This window comes from Poecilia formosa, unplaced genomic scaffold (assembly GCF_000485575.1).
Source record: "Poecilia formosa unplaced genomic scaffold, Poecilia_formosa-5.1.2 Scaffold57, whole genome shotgun sequence".
NCBI classification, from domain to species: Eukaryota; Metazoa; Chordata; class Actinopteri; order Cyprinodontiformes; family Poeciliidae; genus Poecilia; species Poecilia formosa.
This window is the reverse complement of record NW_006799996.1, coordinates 1,684,465-1,700,209: the sequence shown is the minus strand read 5'-3', so window position 1 is coordinate 1,700,209 and position 15,745 is coordinate 1,684,465. Positions and strand designations below refer to the sequence as shown.

Here is a 15,745-nt window from a genome sequence, read left to right as displayed (position 1 = left end):
CTTTCATTTTTTGCCACATCAAAAATCTGAATGCTCTTAAAGGGCCAGTCACACCAGAATAACTCTTAAACTCTTAAAATATTAATAAACAGCTGTTTGTTTCTGCATTCAATATGTGTTTCTTAAAATTAAATAATATTGAACATCTTTTCACGCTGATCAGTCGCTCCAGGATTTTGTTTTTTTTTGTAATTTTTGCATTTAAAATTACAGATTTTATGGTGTTGATTTAGAAATATTTGCAACTTTGTAATTTATGAAAAACAACTCAAACTTAAGATGGGGAATGTTGAGCATCTTGTGAAGTTTTATAAATAAGGAAATACTTAATCTTTTAACACATTAGTGTCAAATTAACACACTTATCAGTAGAGTGTATTTTCAAACAAATTGATCTGGTCACATCAGAAGCTTTTTCCTCTATTTTAAGATGTTCTGGTAAAAATTGCATCTGTTTTGTGCTAATATTATGGTAATATTCTTGTAATGAAATACAGATTCTTACAGAAGAGATGACTGAAATAAACTGAACAGAAAAAACAAGAATGAGTAAATTCACTTTATTATTGTTTTCAGTGTTCCTCCTGTTCCCTCATTCTCCACATGGAGTATTTTCTTTTTCTCTACATCTTCGCTGCAGATCCTCTCCTTCCTGTTTGCCTTCTGTCTTGCAATAGTGCGAGAAAATTTGTGCCGCTTGTTGAAGATGCTGCGCCTTCTGTTGTTCAATTTGTCTCAATGGATTTCAGAGTCAGATGTAATTTTTTAATATTGTTTTGAGTGATATTTCTCCAGTTGAAGTCTTTTTCTATAATATGAAAATTATTAAACTATAATAACCATAACCTTTAGATGACAGCGCAACAAATATATCCTTTGAAATTTAAAATGTATCATGATAGCATCCTTTCTCCTTTCTCAAAGAGCGATTTCCACATCTCCAAAAATGCCAATATTATAAAACTTAAATGATTTATTTGTTTATTTATTTACTGTAAATTACATCTATTTCATGGTAGTTGCATAGTTCCCCATTATTTAAACAGTTTTAATTATAAATCTGACTTAAATTATTTTTTTCTTTCCTATTAAACTGTCACTTATACATTCAGGAGTTAATCTATTTCATTAGATCAACGTTATTTCTACCAGAGACACAGAAATGGGTTTATTTTTTTTATATATATTTATTAATTTAATATAACTCATCTTTTCTGATTAGAAACAAAAATCAATTAAGTTTAAGATCTGTTGGACTTTTGAGACTTTTCCTCAGTGATGAATCAAAAATAAATTTAACTGAATAGAAATGATATGTTGCTTTGCGTATTGAACTAAAACATCAAGAATAACATAAATATTTCTTCTGGTCAATGAAATATTTTGATCAGTATGGTATTTTTAAAATATATATTTAATTATTTTTTTGTACAATAGATTTTATAATATAACTTACATGCACACCATAATATTTCAACAATATAGGTCTGTACACGGATATATTCAGAATTTTAACAGAAACGAGGTACCTAATCTACGTCATCACGTTTCCGTCTGTCTGCGTGAACTCTAAAGTGTATGATGTAGCAGGACGTGGCTAGCAAGGAGCTAGTGGCGGCACGACGTCCGAAATACTCAAATATCCTGATAATAATTAAATTTACTTCATGTCGGAGTGAGTATATTGATCGTTTTAAAGATTACCTTTATCATCATTGACTGTAAACAACTGTTTTTCTGTGTATTTTTTCCAAACTGAGCTCAGGTTGCTTAGATCTAAAGCTAATATCGTATCTGCTAATAAGGCTAGCTAGTTAGCAGATGTTTAAATTCACACCGTGACAACCAAGCTCTGCTGGTGTCTCACCTCAAGCGTTTTTAACGTTTTTTTCCCAACCAGCCGCCAGTTTAAGGTATTATAACCCTCCGTTATGTTGGATTTAGTGTTAAAAGCAAATAACCAGCCACGTAGTTAACACGAGCCTCGGCGCTTAGCTGAACTTGTGCAAGGCATGCTGAGGAAGAAGGTGGGAAAATATCTTTAAATGGCTTCTTTTTAAACTGGGTCAGTCCGCAGCAAACTGGGACAACACCGACAGAGATGTTGGGGATGTGTGTCCCTGAGGAGATGCACATATGGAGGATAATTTACCGTTGATTCAAGGGTGTTGTGTGAAAATGACAACGTTTCCATTGCACGGGGTTTCTTTTTTTTTACTGTGCAAAGTTCTGACTTACGCTGTTCAATAGTTTACCTTTAAAAGTAGCTTTATTGTGTGTTACAGGTAAAAATGCTTAAACAGTTTAAAAGGGAACATACACATTGTTTTGCAAAAATACATGATTTATTTTTCTCTTTCTTTTCTGGTAAATTTTAGACAAAGACAAGAAGAGTATATTTTAAAACAGGTTTATTTATTTGAGTGAAAAAAACTATCCAGAACGATTTGACCAAATATTTAGTTAATCATGATTATTTGTGATAAATACATTTTGATAAGCCACACCCCGGCATGATCTTTGCATTAAGGAAAAAAATCTTAAATAGAACCAGTTTGACAACATGAAACAGACGAAAGCTCTCAAGGAGCAACAAATCATCTGGACAACCAACAAAGTTATTTTAAGCTGTTACAAACCGGTTTGCTCTTCAGCGAAAACCTCTGCCAAATGGAGAAAACGGTTATCACTTTTTCCAGAAGTGTCTGGCATACCAAAATTACACCAAGGAGGGAATTAAGGAAGAACCCAAAATGACATCCAGAGCTCTACAGCTCACAGTTGAGTTTCATTATTCAACGCTGAACAAGAAGCTGGGAAAAGATGGAGACTTAATGCAAAAACAACAGCATAGAACAAGCAAAATAAACATCTGTCCATCGTCTGACAAATAATATTGTATTTGGCAAACGACCAAGCCTGTCGGAATAATCAGTAAATCAATTAATTGCATGATAAATTAATTATTAAATTTCCATTTGCATGATTCATTGTTTTTTGTTTTTCCTCTTTTTCTACGAAAAACTGGATGACAGAAGTTTTCAGTCTGGTACTTTGGTCTCAACTAGCCTTTTTTTTTAAGTATAATTTTGTTTATAGAGGCTTCATAGTTTGTTTTGCTTATTTATTTTGAATATTTGAAATGTCTACCAGTGTTACGTGCTCATTAGAATCTGACGTTTATTGGTCTTTGAGAATGTGTTCTTGCATTATTATGCCATTACCTTTTATATTACTTGAAAATAGTCTCAAAACAACAATATTATTGTTTATCACAATAATTTCTGGGACAATATGTCCAGAAAAATTTGGTATTGTGGCAGGCCTACAACCAATGCAGTAAATCGTGTCAATATCATGACCACTGTCAGATATTCTTCTAAAATGTATGCGTCCAAAATATGTCTACAGGTCACAGTATTATTATTATTATTTTTTTTACTCAGGTTATCTTTGTCTGATGCTAGAAATTAGAAACATTTGACACAAAAACTAAATAAATGAAACTCTTTTGTATTTTTAGGCACCGTATGTGTCATTTTCAGAAGATAAATCGCTTTTGCCAGATGTGAGACATCGGCAAAAGATCAAGAGCTGAATGGAAACATTTGAGGCCTTTTGTGTGTGAGGTTGGTACCAGTTCATCCTTAAATAGAACTAGTTCCAAATTCAGTTCAGCCCGGTGAAAATGAATCAATTCATGTTCATAAATATTGATAAATAAATGGGTAACCACCTAAACATTTTTGGATAATATCGGTTCCAATAAAATGCATTATTTATTTTAGTCTTTTTTATTGATCCTAAATAAAAGCCAATAACAAATGTATTATTGGCTACTAGACAGTATATAGTTGGTAACTTAAAAGCTGAAAAATATTGAATGTAAAGATTATTTTGACGATTAATCGGATTAAAAGAAATGACATATTTTGCATACTTTTAATTTATCCACTTGAATCTTTTCTCATAATATTTGGAAAACATTAAAATATGTAAATAATTCAGTTACTTTTTTTGAGTAAGAAAACTTTTATTGTCTAAAATGCAATAACATTCCTTTAATGAACCTTTGATCATTTGTAGAAAAGGTTTCAACTCCAGCTAAAAAAATACTGTCTGTTAATCTGTTCATGATTTTTTTATTTTTGGATTAATAGACAACAAAAGGTGCTTAATAAGACTTTTTTTTTTTTTTACAGAATTTGAACTAGGTGAAAAATTCCCCTTTTAAAGACGAAAGCTTTCAACTTAAATGCAAAATATAAATATTCTTTGCGCAGTTTTTGACTTATTTAAGACTCTCTTTTATCAAACATCCCTTTTTGAGTTTATATACTCCAGTTAATGGTTAATCAGTTGCTAAATTAGTTGACGATTATTTCAATAATCGATTAATAACAATGTAGTTAATTGTGATTAATTTGATTAATCATTTTAGCCCTAATTTGCATCTTTGCTCATTGATTATCATGACTTGGAGGTTTAATCACCTGAATGTTATTTGGCACAAGTGAGGGTAAAAAAAAAACACTGGAAATGAGATGAAGTCTAAAATCTGCTGTTGAATCAAACAAGATTAATTTTAAGGTTTGGTAATTTGTTGTTTCATTTGACCTCACAACATTTCATGCTCATAAACGGGGCATGTTAAAGAAATCAGGGATTTGGAGCGTGATTCTACAGACTGAATAGAGATGAATGATGATATGCAAACCCTGTTTTCTTTTTGCCCATTTTCCCTGTTTGTTGCTGTTTTTCAGGAGGTTGTGGGTTGTGTACCATGGGGTACGATGTTACGAGGTTCCAGGGTGAGGTGGATGAAGACCTCCTGTGTCCCATATGCAGTGGAGTACTAGAGGAACCAGTGCAGGTACGTCGTTGTTTAACCATTTCAAAAGATCCATGCACCGTATAAGATAAATCCTTTTAGTTTTAGGTGAGTTACGAGAACAAGAATTATTTCTTTTTGCTGTTAAACTGCTTCACAATCAGGTTTTTATCCATATTGAGATTAATGTAACAGATGATGATGTCATTGCTTTCATCTTCTGTTAATTTACAATATTTGAGGTAAATAGAGACGCTTGTTGACCTAAACTTTTCTGTGACATCCTGGGAAAATCAAAAGATTTCAGGCAAAATATCTGAAAAAAAAAAAGATTTGTAAGGTTGATCCTTGGCTTCAAGGTGCTTAAATCTGCTCTAACAATTATACAGAAATATAAAATCCACTTCAATGTGCAGCTGCTACATTTTTTCCAGAATAGCTGGTTTTGTAATAAATGAACCAGTTATTAGAAGCTTTTTGTTTTTGTTGCATCTGAACGTTTTCAGTTGCACGTTTTTTGCTGACTCGGTTTCATGTTTTTTTTCTTTACTGCTGCAGAAAGAGAAACATCAGCTGAGCTGCAGCACAAAGATGATATTTTGTAACATCAACCAGTAGAAATGTTATAACTAGAGCAGCTCCTTTAAGCAATGGAAACCTGTCTTTGTGCTGCTGCTTCTTTCAAAAGCAGGCAGATGATATAAAGTTAAATGTGCGCTTTCTTGTAACTTTTTCTTTATTTTCCAGGAAAATACAAACATTTACTTCCTTGTCTGAGAAGTAAATTCATTTTAGACATTAGACTTACAATAATACAGCTCTGGAAAAATGAAGAGCAATGAACCGACTGAAAACCTCCTGGTGTTCACACCAAATATTGAATCCTGAACTATTCCTGAGCTAAAACATTACTTTTGTTGTTTCTAAATTAATATTAACTTGCTTTCTTTGCATTATTTGAGGTGTGGAAGCTCTGCATCTTGTTCGTTATTTTGACCATTTCTCATTTTCTGCTAATAAATACTACATCTTTGCTTGGGTTGAGTTCATAGAATAAAAGAACAATGTTCACTTTACTCAAACATAAACCGATATAGAGTAAAATCAGAGAAACTGATCATTTTAAGTTGTCTCTTAATTTTTTAACACAGCTGTACATCGTTTATTTCTGAAGCTGGAAGCTTCTGGGAAATCTGAAAAAAAAAAAAACACATTTCCCTCAAATAAACCTTTATACCATGAAGAAAAACTAAAATTAAGTATCTTAATCAATAAGCAAATATATCCACAATGATTACAATAAAAATAACAATAATAAACATAGAAATAAACTGTAAAGATGGTTAAATTTATGTTTTGCTACGTAGAGATATTTCTCACAGAGAAGAAACCAGCCATTATTTTCACAGATGGATGTTAATTTAACAGAAATATTCTGCACTATAAAAACTACATTTACAGGAATTGATTATATGAGGCCCAATCACCAGAGTTGGTGGGCAGTAACTGCTTATTCTTATGTAACCTTTTGAAGAAAAAACGAACTTTTACTTTCGCATTTCTTATTTTTACTCGAGTGATTGTATCACTACTTGAGTAAAATTTCTGAATACTCAACCCGCTGAGTGACTTCACTGAACGGAAAACAAACCCAAAAATTCACACAAACCTGCAGGTTTTCTTAAAGTTTCTTAAGTTTTGGAAATTGATGTTTTTTCTTTTTGCTTGATTTTGTGTTTGTAATTAGGTCATTATCTGAATTATTTCCATTTTGGCCTTTAAAATACCAAAAAACGTTTTATTTTGGTTTACCTGAGGATTTTTAAATAATAAATAACCGATGTTTTGATTACTCAGTACTTGATTTTAATAAATCATTCTTTTTACTTTTTACTTTTAAGTAAAACTACATTGAAGTGGTTTATTCTTACTTGAGGATAATTTTTGGATACTTTACCATCTTTAACAGTGAATTTCAGGCTGAAGACATTTGACTGAAAACAAAAATACTAAAGAACAGGAAGAAATCATCTAAAAAAAATTAATTATTCAAGTATTTCGCAAATGCAGAAAATGTTGGTAATCCTAACTAAGCATAAAAAATAAATATATTTCATTTCAGCTGTATTTCTTAATCTTATAAAATCAATTTTTCCGCCCAGGCTCCACACTGTGAACATGCCTTCTGCAACGCCTGCATAACCCAGTGGTTTGCCCAGCAACAGATTTGTCCCGTGGACCGCACGGTAGTGACGCTCGCCCACCTGCGGCCCGTGCCCCGCATCATGCGCAACATGCTGTCCAAACTCCAGATCAACTGTGACAACGCCAGCTTCGGCTGCACGGCGACGCTGCGGCTGGACCAGCTGCAGTCGCACCTCAAGGACTGTGAGCACAACCCGAAAAGGCCGGTCAACTGCGAGGAGGGCTGTGGGTAGGTGGCTTCAGCTGGTCTAAATACATAAATAAGGATGTTCTGCTGTTAGTTTGTGACTGTTGGATAATCTGCTGTTGTTGAAGGCTTGAAATGCCGAAGGACGAGCTGCCCAACCACAACTGCATCAAACATTTACGGAGCGTCGTGCAGCAGCAGCAGACCAAGATCTCAGAGCTGGAGAAAACCGTGGCTGAGCATAAACACCAGCTGGGGGAACAAGTGAGAGACTTTTACTGACATTTTAGAAAACGTTTACACACAGAGTCTGATCTAAAGGCATCAGAGTACATTTATCTGACTGAGAGGTTTGGAAAAGACTAAAAGACAGAAAATGCGAGGATAAAGTCATATTATTACCAGCACTAGAAAACAAAAAGAGCAAAGCTTCGATATTTATCAGGATCTGATGTGACCGACTCGTCTTGTCTGCGATTCTTTATTTGAAATATGCACAGTAATTATTTCAAAGTCCTGCAGCTGATAATAATTTGATTCTGATGCCTTTAAAGATTAAGTTTCTGTTTGTAAAACTTTACAAGATGCTCAACATTCCTCGGTTAATTTTTTAAGTTGGAGTGCTTATAAAATTACTACTTTATTCTCCTAATATTACGACTTTATTACTTTATTCTTGTTTATTACAACTTTTTGTTTATCGTTGTGACTTTATTCTCATGTCATGACTTGTATTTTTTTCCATTTTTTTTATTGCGACTTTAATCTCATATTTTGACTTAACTGTTGCACAACTTTGTTCCTGTATCATTGTAATTTTTCTCTCATGTTTACTTTATTCTCGTATTATTGCATCTTTTTTCTTGAAGTTTTATGACTTTTTCGCTTGTATTATTATGACTTTATTATATCGTTGTGTTTTTTCCTCATGTTCCAACTTTACTCTTTTGTTGAGTCTTTGTCCCTCATTATTGCGCCTTTTTTCTCCCATTGTTAAGACGTTATTCTTGTAATATCATGTTGGTTCTTAGCCTGACTCTGATACTCTGAGTGCAGATGTGCTCTGTGAAATTTAGGTTTTTGTAAAATATCTTTTCCTTCACTCAGATTGTGAAAATTTCCAGATTTTTGTTGGGTTAAACCTTAATCATGTCTTTTAAGTGGATTTGATTGGAACAAAATGTGGTAGAAAGAAAACATGTTATAAATTAAATCTCGTGATTTTTCTTTTTTTTAGTCAGTCTGTTTAGATTTTTCAGTCTGTAATTGAGTTGCGGTTTTTCCTTTTTTATCCCCGGTCCAGAAACGAGACATTCAGCTGCTAAAAGCGTACATGAGAGCGATCCGCAGCGCAAACCCGAACCTCCAAAACCTCGAAGAGAGCATAGAGTACAACGAGATCCTGGAGTGAGTAAAACTCCCGTTTTTCCTTCCTGTCCATGACCTTTGGTCCGTTCCTGAGCTCGACTCCGTCTCGTTTCCAGGTGGGTGAACTCCATGCAGCCAGCCAGAGTCACCCGCTGGGGCGGCATGATCTCCACGCCGGACGCCGTCCTCCAGGCCGTCATCAAGCGCTCGCTCATCGACAGCGGCTGCCCGCTGTCCATCGTCAACGACCTGATCGAGAACGCCCACGAGCGGAACTGGCCGCAGGGACTGGCCACGCTGGAGACGCGGCAGATGAACAGGCGCTACTACGAGAACTACGTGGCCAAGCGCATTCCCGGCAAGCAGGCGGTGGTGGTGATGGCCTGCGAGAACCAGCACATGGGCGAGGACATGATCCTGGAGCCCGGCCTGGTCATGATCTTTGCGCACGGAGTGGAGGAGATCTTATAACCCACCCAGAGACACGGGGAAGTTTTGCTTTCACTCGCCAGAGTGGTAGAGAGGTTCGTTTTTGTTTTTTTAAATCCTCTTTAAAGTGAAACCTACAAAAGAAAATCTGGCTTATTTAAAACAAAATCTTAGGCTCACTCCTAAGCTTGATACTTATGCCTTAAAGTAAGGACAAATACTTTATAAACCTGGCAAATATAAGCATAATCTGATGTCTAAGATGAAAGGTGATGTTTACAAGGTTTATATCTAGTGCATTATATGATCTGATTGTTCTGCTACTAATATAGTAATGAGCTTAAACCCCCATTTAATGTCCTCGCTTGTACAAATGCTTGTAAATACAAATACTATATTGAATTCTAACTGTAATACTCACCACTGTAATTAGGTTGTGATTTTGCTTCATTCAGTTTCCTGTGAATATTTCACAAAACGTCGTGCTTTCCGCTTTAGATTGTTCAGACCTTCTGTGCCATTTGTTTTATTTATTGTTGCCTTTTTTTTGTTTGTTTGTTCCTTTGCAAACATGATTGAAGACGCTACCATTTAATGTATGGGAAACTGCCTTTTGGTGAATTTGAAGTTTGTTGCTGGAAGTTTAAAGGAAAAAAAAGATGTTTTCTTTGTTGCCTCTGTTGTACATATGGTGTGTGTGTCGGGTCCAGTTCAGGTGTTTAATTTGCAGTTTAACATTTGAAACGTCACTCAGTGCTATAATTTGGAAAATTAAAATAGTTCACTTTTTTTTTTTTTTCTTTTTTTTTAGGTGATTTATTTTCAGAATGAATTGTAGAAATCGAGGTTTTTACAGTTTTAGTGACGCACTACAGCAAAACAGTCTTGGAGATTGTATAGATATTTGTGGAGTCACAATAACGATTTACCATCAGTCACTTACTGCTGTAGTGAGACGAATAAAAAATCAGATGAAGATGATATAAAAGCTCTTACAGGCAGACTGTGCCCTTCGCTTTCTTCCTTGTTCATGTTTTTTATTTTGTCTGTAATGTACGGTGTTGTACAGACGAGTAATAAAACCTTAAACCTCATGTTTTTATTATTTAAATACAATTTTAAAGGATCCGTATCGCATAAAGTCAACTTTTTTTAGCTTTTAATCACACAATGTTTCTTGATCAAAAATATACCTGGAGTGTTGCTTTTATTCATTCATGCATGTGAGGGAAATCCTTTAGTCTCCATGGCAACCATTCAGCTGTTTGGTGGGACCGTGAATCCCCCACTCAGCTCCTTCAGACTAGCCAGCAGCAATTAGCACACACCTGCTGAGCTCATTATATGTGCTACTTTTTGCAAAAGGGTTAACAGAGGAGCCATGCTGTGATGACTTCCTGTTTTAGAAAGAACGGGAGTTTCTTAAAGAGACAGAGGTCAAATTTCAAAACGTTAAATTACAAAGTCACATTTCTTTTAAGACGTATTTTACTCAAGTTTATTTGTGAGGAACATTTCAGCAACAAGCCAGTTCAAAGAGCTTATCATAAAAATAAAAATATAAACATATATTGTGAAAACCAGTGACAGATATTGCTTTTTGTCTTTGTTAAAATTTATTATGTTGGTCATTTTGTAAAGTGCCAAATATATATATTTAATTTATCCAACATTTTTAAAACTGGAGGTAAAGTAGTTAACTTGATTACAGATGTAGTTGTTACTTAAAAGTAGCATTACCTAAAAATATGTTTACTCGAGTAAAAGTAAAACGTAGCAGTCCAAAAACATTACTCAAGAGAAAAGTATTTAGTAAAAAGACTACTCAAGTACCGAGTACTCAAGTATCATTTAATATTTAAAAATGATGTCAACAGACCAAAATATAACAATATGTGGAAATTTTGACATTTTAAAAATCAAAATGACAATAAATCATATAAGTAGCATAAAATAACAAAATCAGACATTTTTCTTTTCCTAAAACAGTTTCTTTCAATATAACATTTATGAAACTTTAAAATTGCAGGTGTCTTTATTTGGTAAATTTTTAGTTAAAACATGTTTGTTTTTTTATTTTGAGGTTAGAAAATCCAGAAAAATTTACTCAAATAAGGATAGTGATAGTAAATAATAAAATTACTTAAGCAAAAGTAAAAAGTACAGCATAGTAAAATACTCCTGAAAGTACTGTTTTTAAAATGTACTCAAGTAAAAGTAATTATTTCCCAGCTCTGTTATAAAATGATTCTGTGACCTGAAAACACGACGCAGTACCGACTTCCACCACGGCGTGTCCTCAGAGAGCTGTTAAATCCCGAAGAGGACGTCAGACGAAAACAAAGATTTGAGTCGGCAGACTGTGAGGGCGTTAAGGAGCAGAGGCAGTGGGAAGTTAAGTGCTGCTGGTTTGGATTATAAAGCCGAAGAGGAAAGTTTCCCCGCTGAACCCAGACAGAGAGGCCTGACCTCACTCATCCTCCTCCCGGACACCCACATGATTCGCTGTCTGTTATCCTCTCCCGCCAGCTTCGTCCTCATTGTGGAGCCTAATCCCTCACTATTGTGATCACTGGAATGAGAAATCATGTGCTTCACCAAATACCGTGGCTCAGTTATTATTCTCCGCCAACATCATTTATGGCGTTCAGTTCTCCGTTCTGCTGATGAACGTGTTGCAAGAGAAAATGCTTTAGATACTGAAAAACATGCAAACTATTCCAGCTGTTTGCAATAAAACAAGCAAAGAACAATTTAAATTTCTCAATGTATTCCAGTGGTTTTCCAAATCAATTGCAAAATACAGCTTTGACTGTGATTTCAAAATTATTTCCTTTGTGTGTCATCTGAAGCTCATTATGAGCAGGGGCGGTCCAAGCATGTTGGGAGCCCTGGGCAGACAACATTCAGGGGCCCCCTGTACCTGCTTTTTCAATCAATCACAACATTTAAATTCAATGGAGTATCAGGGCCATTGTAGATAGGAAAAAAGAGAAGTGAATTTCAGCCAAAATACTCAGAAATTTTCTAGAAAAACAAGGAAATCTTTGTGCTTCAAAATTAAAAAGTTTACAAGAAAGTGACATTCATTCAGAAATTGTCTAGAAAGAACTTTGAAATTTCAAAGTTTGAAAAGTTGAAAACATGCTAGTAAAAAATTTTCAGATTAACCTCAGAAATTAAAAAAAACATGAAAATTTCAGACTTTTGAAGGTTGAAAAATTTTACCTTCTGAAAATTTCTGAATTTTTCTAAAATATTTGCTACAAACAGGCCTAAATATATTTCCAAACTGCGAAACAGCCTTTAACTCTTGCATTTAATTTTCTGAATACTTTACTGAATGAAGAAAAAACAAGAAATGCATGAGATACAGACACATAGCCACAGTTTCAGCGAAAGTAAGAGCCTTCTCATCTTACTTCTTGTTTTTCTCATGTTACTTTCGACCTGCTGGGCTTTTTGGCACTGTAAGTACTTCACCCTGTTCTGACATGCAGCATGTTTGCATTCATGACTCCAAGAATTCGTTTCATAGTGCTGAATCTGGTATTTTGCAATCATGCTATGTCTTTGGATTAGCTTTTCTTAGTCCTTAAAATACCAGAATTTGGACATAACTACGTTTTTGTCTGTCGATGGCATCATTTTTTAACCTTTTTGCTTTTACTTAAGTAAAAATATGTTGAAGTAGTGCTACTATGATCTGAGTTTGGTACTCTTCCCACCTCTGGTAGTTCACTAATATCATTGGGTTTTTGTGCTTCCATGAGATTTTCAACAAGCGTTTAAGTTAGATAACCATAATGGCCGGTCTTGTATCTTTCTGAACTTTTTCTGAACCACGCCTTGGTGGACTTTGAGAATTGCTTGGAATCATTACCCTCTTTGAAGGTCCACAGCTTCGTCAGAGGCTTTCCCGATGAAATCCGTCTCGCTCGCTCGCTGCAGGTTTTCTGTGCCAGTGGGAGCCGAGCTTCCCCAGAGCGCTGAGGAGCTGCCATGCCTCACTGCGGTGAATGTCTTGTTTTTCCTCCTCCAGATTCTGCTCTGTGGCTCAACATGCCTTCTGAGGCATGTTGAGCCACAGCTTAACGTGCCTCAGAAGTTCAAGTTTTGATTTTTCACTCCACAGAGCAGAATCTCAAAACCTGCTGGGTTGATTTATACAGTTCTGAACAAATTGCAGCTGAGTTTTCTTGTGCTTTTGCCTCAGGGAGCAGGCATGAAGCCTCTCAGTGAATCATTACTGTACAGAAATAAAAAGGTCTTTTGTAAGCAGTTTAATGCAGCTGCCATCCTGCAACTTTTACGTCAACTCAAGTTTATTTGTACAGCACATTTCAGCAACAAGGCAGTTCAAAGTGCTTTACCACATCATAAAAACATTATGCAGAAACCAAATATGAAACAAGCAATAAACGTTACATTTTGTCAAATGCCATCGTCAAAATCATCAATAAACATCAAATATGTTGATCAATGCTCCAGGTGTTACAAATCAAAGGCAGTTCTAAACTGATGGGTTTTATCCTTGATGGAAGTCAGTGTTCCAGATGTTTTGCAGTTTTCTTGATTTGTGGTGCATAGAAGCTGAATCCTGCCTCTCCTCATTTGGTTCTGGTTCTGGAGATGCAGACCAGAACCAGAAGACCTGAGATACAACAACAGCAGATCTTTAATGCGTTGTAGTGGTAAGCTGTTCAGTTCAGATGATAGAAGGCCGACTTTGTAACTGTCTCTATGTGGTTCTGAAGGTTCAGGTCAGAGTTCATCACAACACCCAGATCTCCGGGTTCCAGCTGTAATAACTGAAGCTGTGTGTTGATTCTTGATCATTCCTCTTCTAAAGATAATAAATGTGGTGTACCCCAAGGTTCAGTCCTAGGACTCCTCTTATTCAGCATCTGTTTTCACTATCAGATTATAACAGGAGAAAATAAGATTAGCCACCACAGATGATACACAGCTCTGCTTTACGATGTTACCAGGTGACTCAGAACCGTCCAACCACTAAACAGAATCAAAACTGAAGTTATTACTTCTACATCTAAAGTGGAACGAGCTAGTCAGCACACAGCTTCATTTATTACAGCTAAAAACCAGCGACCAGGCCCAAAATGTGGGTGTGGTGATGGACTCTGACCTGAACCTTCCGAGACACATAAAGACAGTCACAAAGTAACGGCCTTCTATCACCTGAAGAACATTTAAAGGATTAAAGGTCTAACGTCTCAGCGAGATCCAGAGAAATCTTTAGTTGCATTGATTACTGCAGCAGAGTCTTCACAGGTCACTGTGAAGACCTGTGAAGTCTAACGCTGCCAGCAGCAGTGTTAGTCAGAACGCTGCTGCTGGCGTTCTGACTAAAACCAGGAAGTTAGAGCACATCACCCAGTTCTAAAGTCCTTCCTTTGGTTTCCTGTGGCTCAGAGAACAGACCATAAAATACTGTTGGTAGCTTATAAATCACTAAGCGGCTTAAAGGTCTGCTGTTGTCATAGCAACCTTCCAGACCCCTCAGGTCTTCTGGTTCTGGTCTGCATCCCCAGAACCAGAACCAAACATGGAGAAGCAGCATTCAGCTTCTATGATCTACAAAAACCTTCCATTAAACCACAAAACAGACGAAATCCAGACCAAAATCCTGCCTCCTTACTGTCGCTTTTGATTAGTAGTAAGTGGAACATCGATCAATATGTTTTATGTATATTCGCTCAATGATTTTAATGACAAAATGTAATGTTTACTGCTTGCTTCATAATTCATGACTGTGTGACGCTTTTATGAGCTAAAGCACTTTGAGCTGCCTTGCTGCTGAAATGTGCTACACAATTAAACTTGACTTGAGTTTAGATAACTGTAGATGCGTGGCTGCACGAAGAACAGATGCATCTAAAAGTTGCAGGTTGGAAACTTTTAAGGACTTATTGTCTACTTTGTTACTGGAAACACTGGAATATAAGCTCATGAATTTGAAGTTGAGGATGAAAACATTTAGGTGAAATTTGCATAAATACAGTTAGCAGCTGAACAATATTAAAATGTAACTCCTGCAACTTTTTTTGGTTTGTTTTGTATTAGAGGTTATTAAACAGATTTATTAACTACTCATACCAGTCAGCTATGATAAATGCAGAAATAGGACCAATAAATCCCAGCGGCAGGTAATTTATTAAAGTAACTTAGCTCAGGTGAGTTACAGTACGGCTAGTATTTGTTGTCTTGTCTGAGTTTTGCATGGTGACATCATGCAATAACCATAAAAATGCTTTTATATATTTAGATTTCTTTAAACGTTCTTTAGATATTTGCGTTTAACCGGACATTTTGCCAGTCAGATGCAGAGGGTCAGCTTTATTGGGAAACTTTATGCACACAAGCAAGGAATTTCACTTTGGTTCCACTTTGCTCTCAATAAAACCTTTTAAGAAATCAATAGACACATTAAAATGCAAAGTAAACTTTATCATTTTTTGGTATCTTGTATAATATTCAAACTTACAGGAGAACAAGAATTTGAACCAAGTGAAGCTAAAACTAAATGCCACTTGAGGTGTTTTAGTCAAAATATATTTATAGACAAAATCATTTTGTGTTAAATGTAAAATTTATTAATATTTTGTACAGTTTTGTTGGCTTATTTACTCCTCTGAATATTGTTGCTTTCCTAAAATAATGACCTAAGTCATTTTTACCAAAAGATGATAAAGGTAAAAACAACA

At 35.4% G+C, this 15,745-nt stretch overlaps 1 protein-coding gene across 2 annotated transcripts; it reads left to right on the top strand.

The window, feature by feature from the left end:
• Window positions 1-1,548: 1,548 nt before the first annotated feature.
• Window positions 1,549-10,114, top strand: rnf41 (ring finger protein 41). Of its 2 annotated transcripts, XM_007553616.2 has the most exons (7): window positions 1,550-1,675; window positions 3,524-3,629; window positions 4,764-4,873; window positions 6,994-7,265; window positions 7,352-7,487; window positions 8,527-8,630; window positions 8,708-10,114. In XM_007553616.2, the coding sequence occupies exons 3-7, from the start codon at window positions 4,784-4,786 to the stop codon at window positions 9,060-9,062; spliced, it is 957 nt and encodes a 318-aa protein (XP_007553678.1). In that variant the 5' UTR covers window positions 1,550-1,675; window positions 3,524-3,629; window positions 4,764-4,783; the 3' UTR covers window positions 9,063-10,114. The 2 variants fall into 2 exon arrangements, with proteins under 2 accessions (XP_007553679.1, XP_007553678.1); XM_007553617.2 differs by lacking the exon at window positions 3,524-3,629 and having other exon boundaries at window positions 1,549-1,675.
• The last annotated feature ends 5,631 nt before the right edge of the window (window positions 10,115-15,745 follow it).

Excerpts from the sequence above, each read along its gene's own strand:
- rnf41 (XM_007553617.2), top strand. The coding sequence starts at position 4,784 with ATGGGGTACGATGTTACGAGGTTCCAGGGTGAGGTGGATGAAGACCTC. Across the intron at positions 4,874-6,993 it reads TACTAGAGGAACCAGTGCAG|GCTCCACACTGTGAACATGC; the intron begins GTACGTCGTTGT and ends TTTTCCGCCCAG. Across the intron at positions 7,488-8,526 it reads AACACCAGCTGGGGGAACAA|AAACGAGACATTCAGCTGCT; the intron begins GTGAGAGACTTT and ends TCCCCGGTCCAG.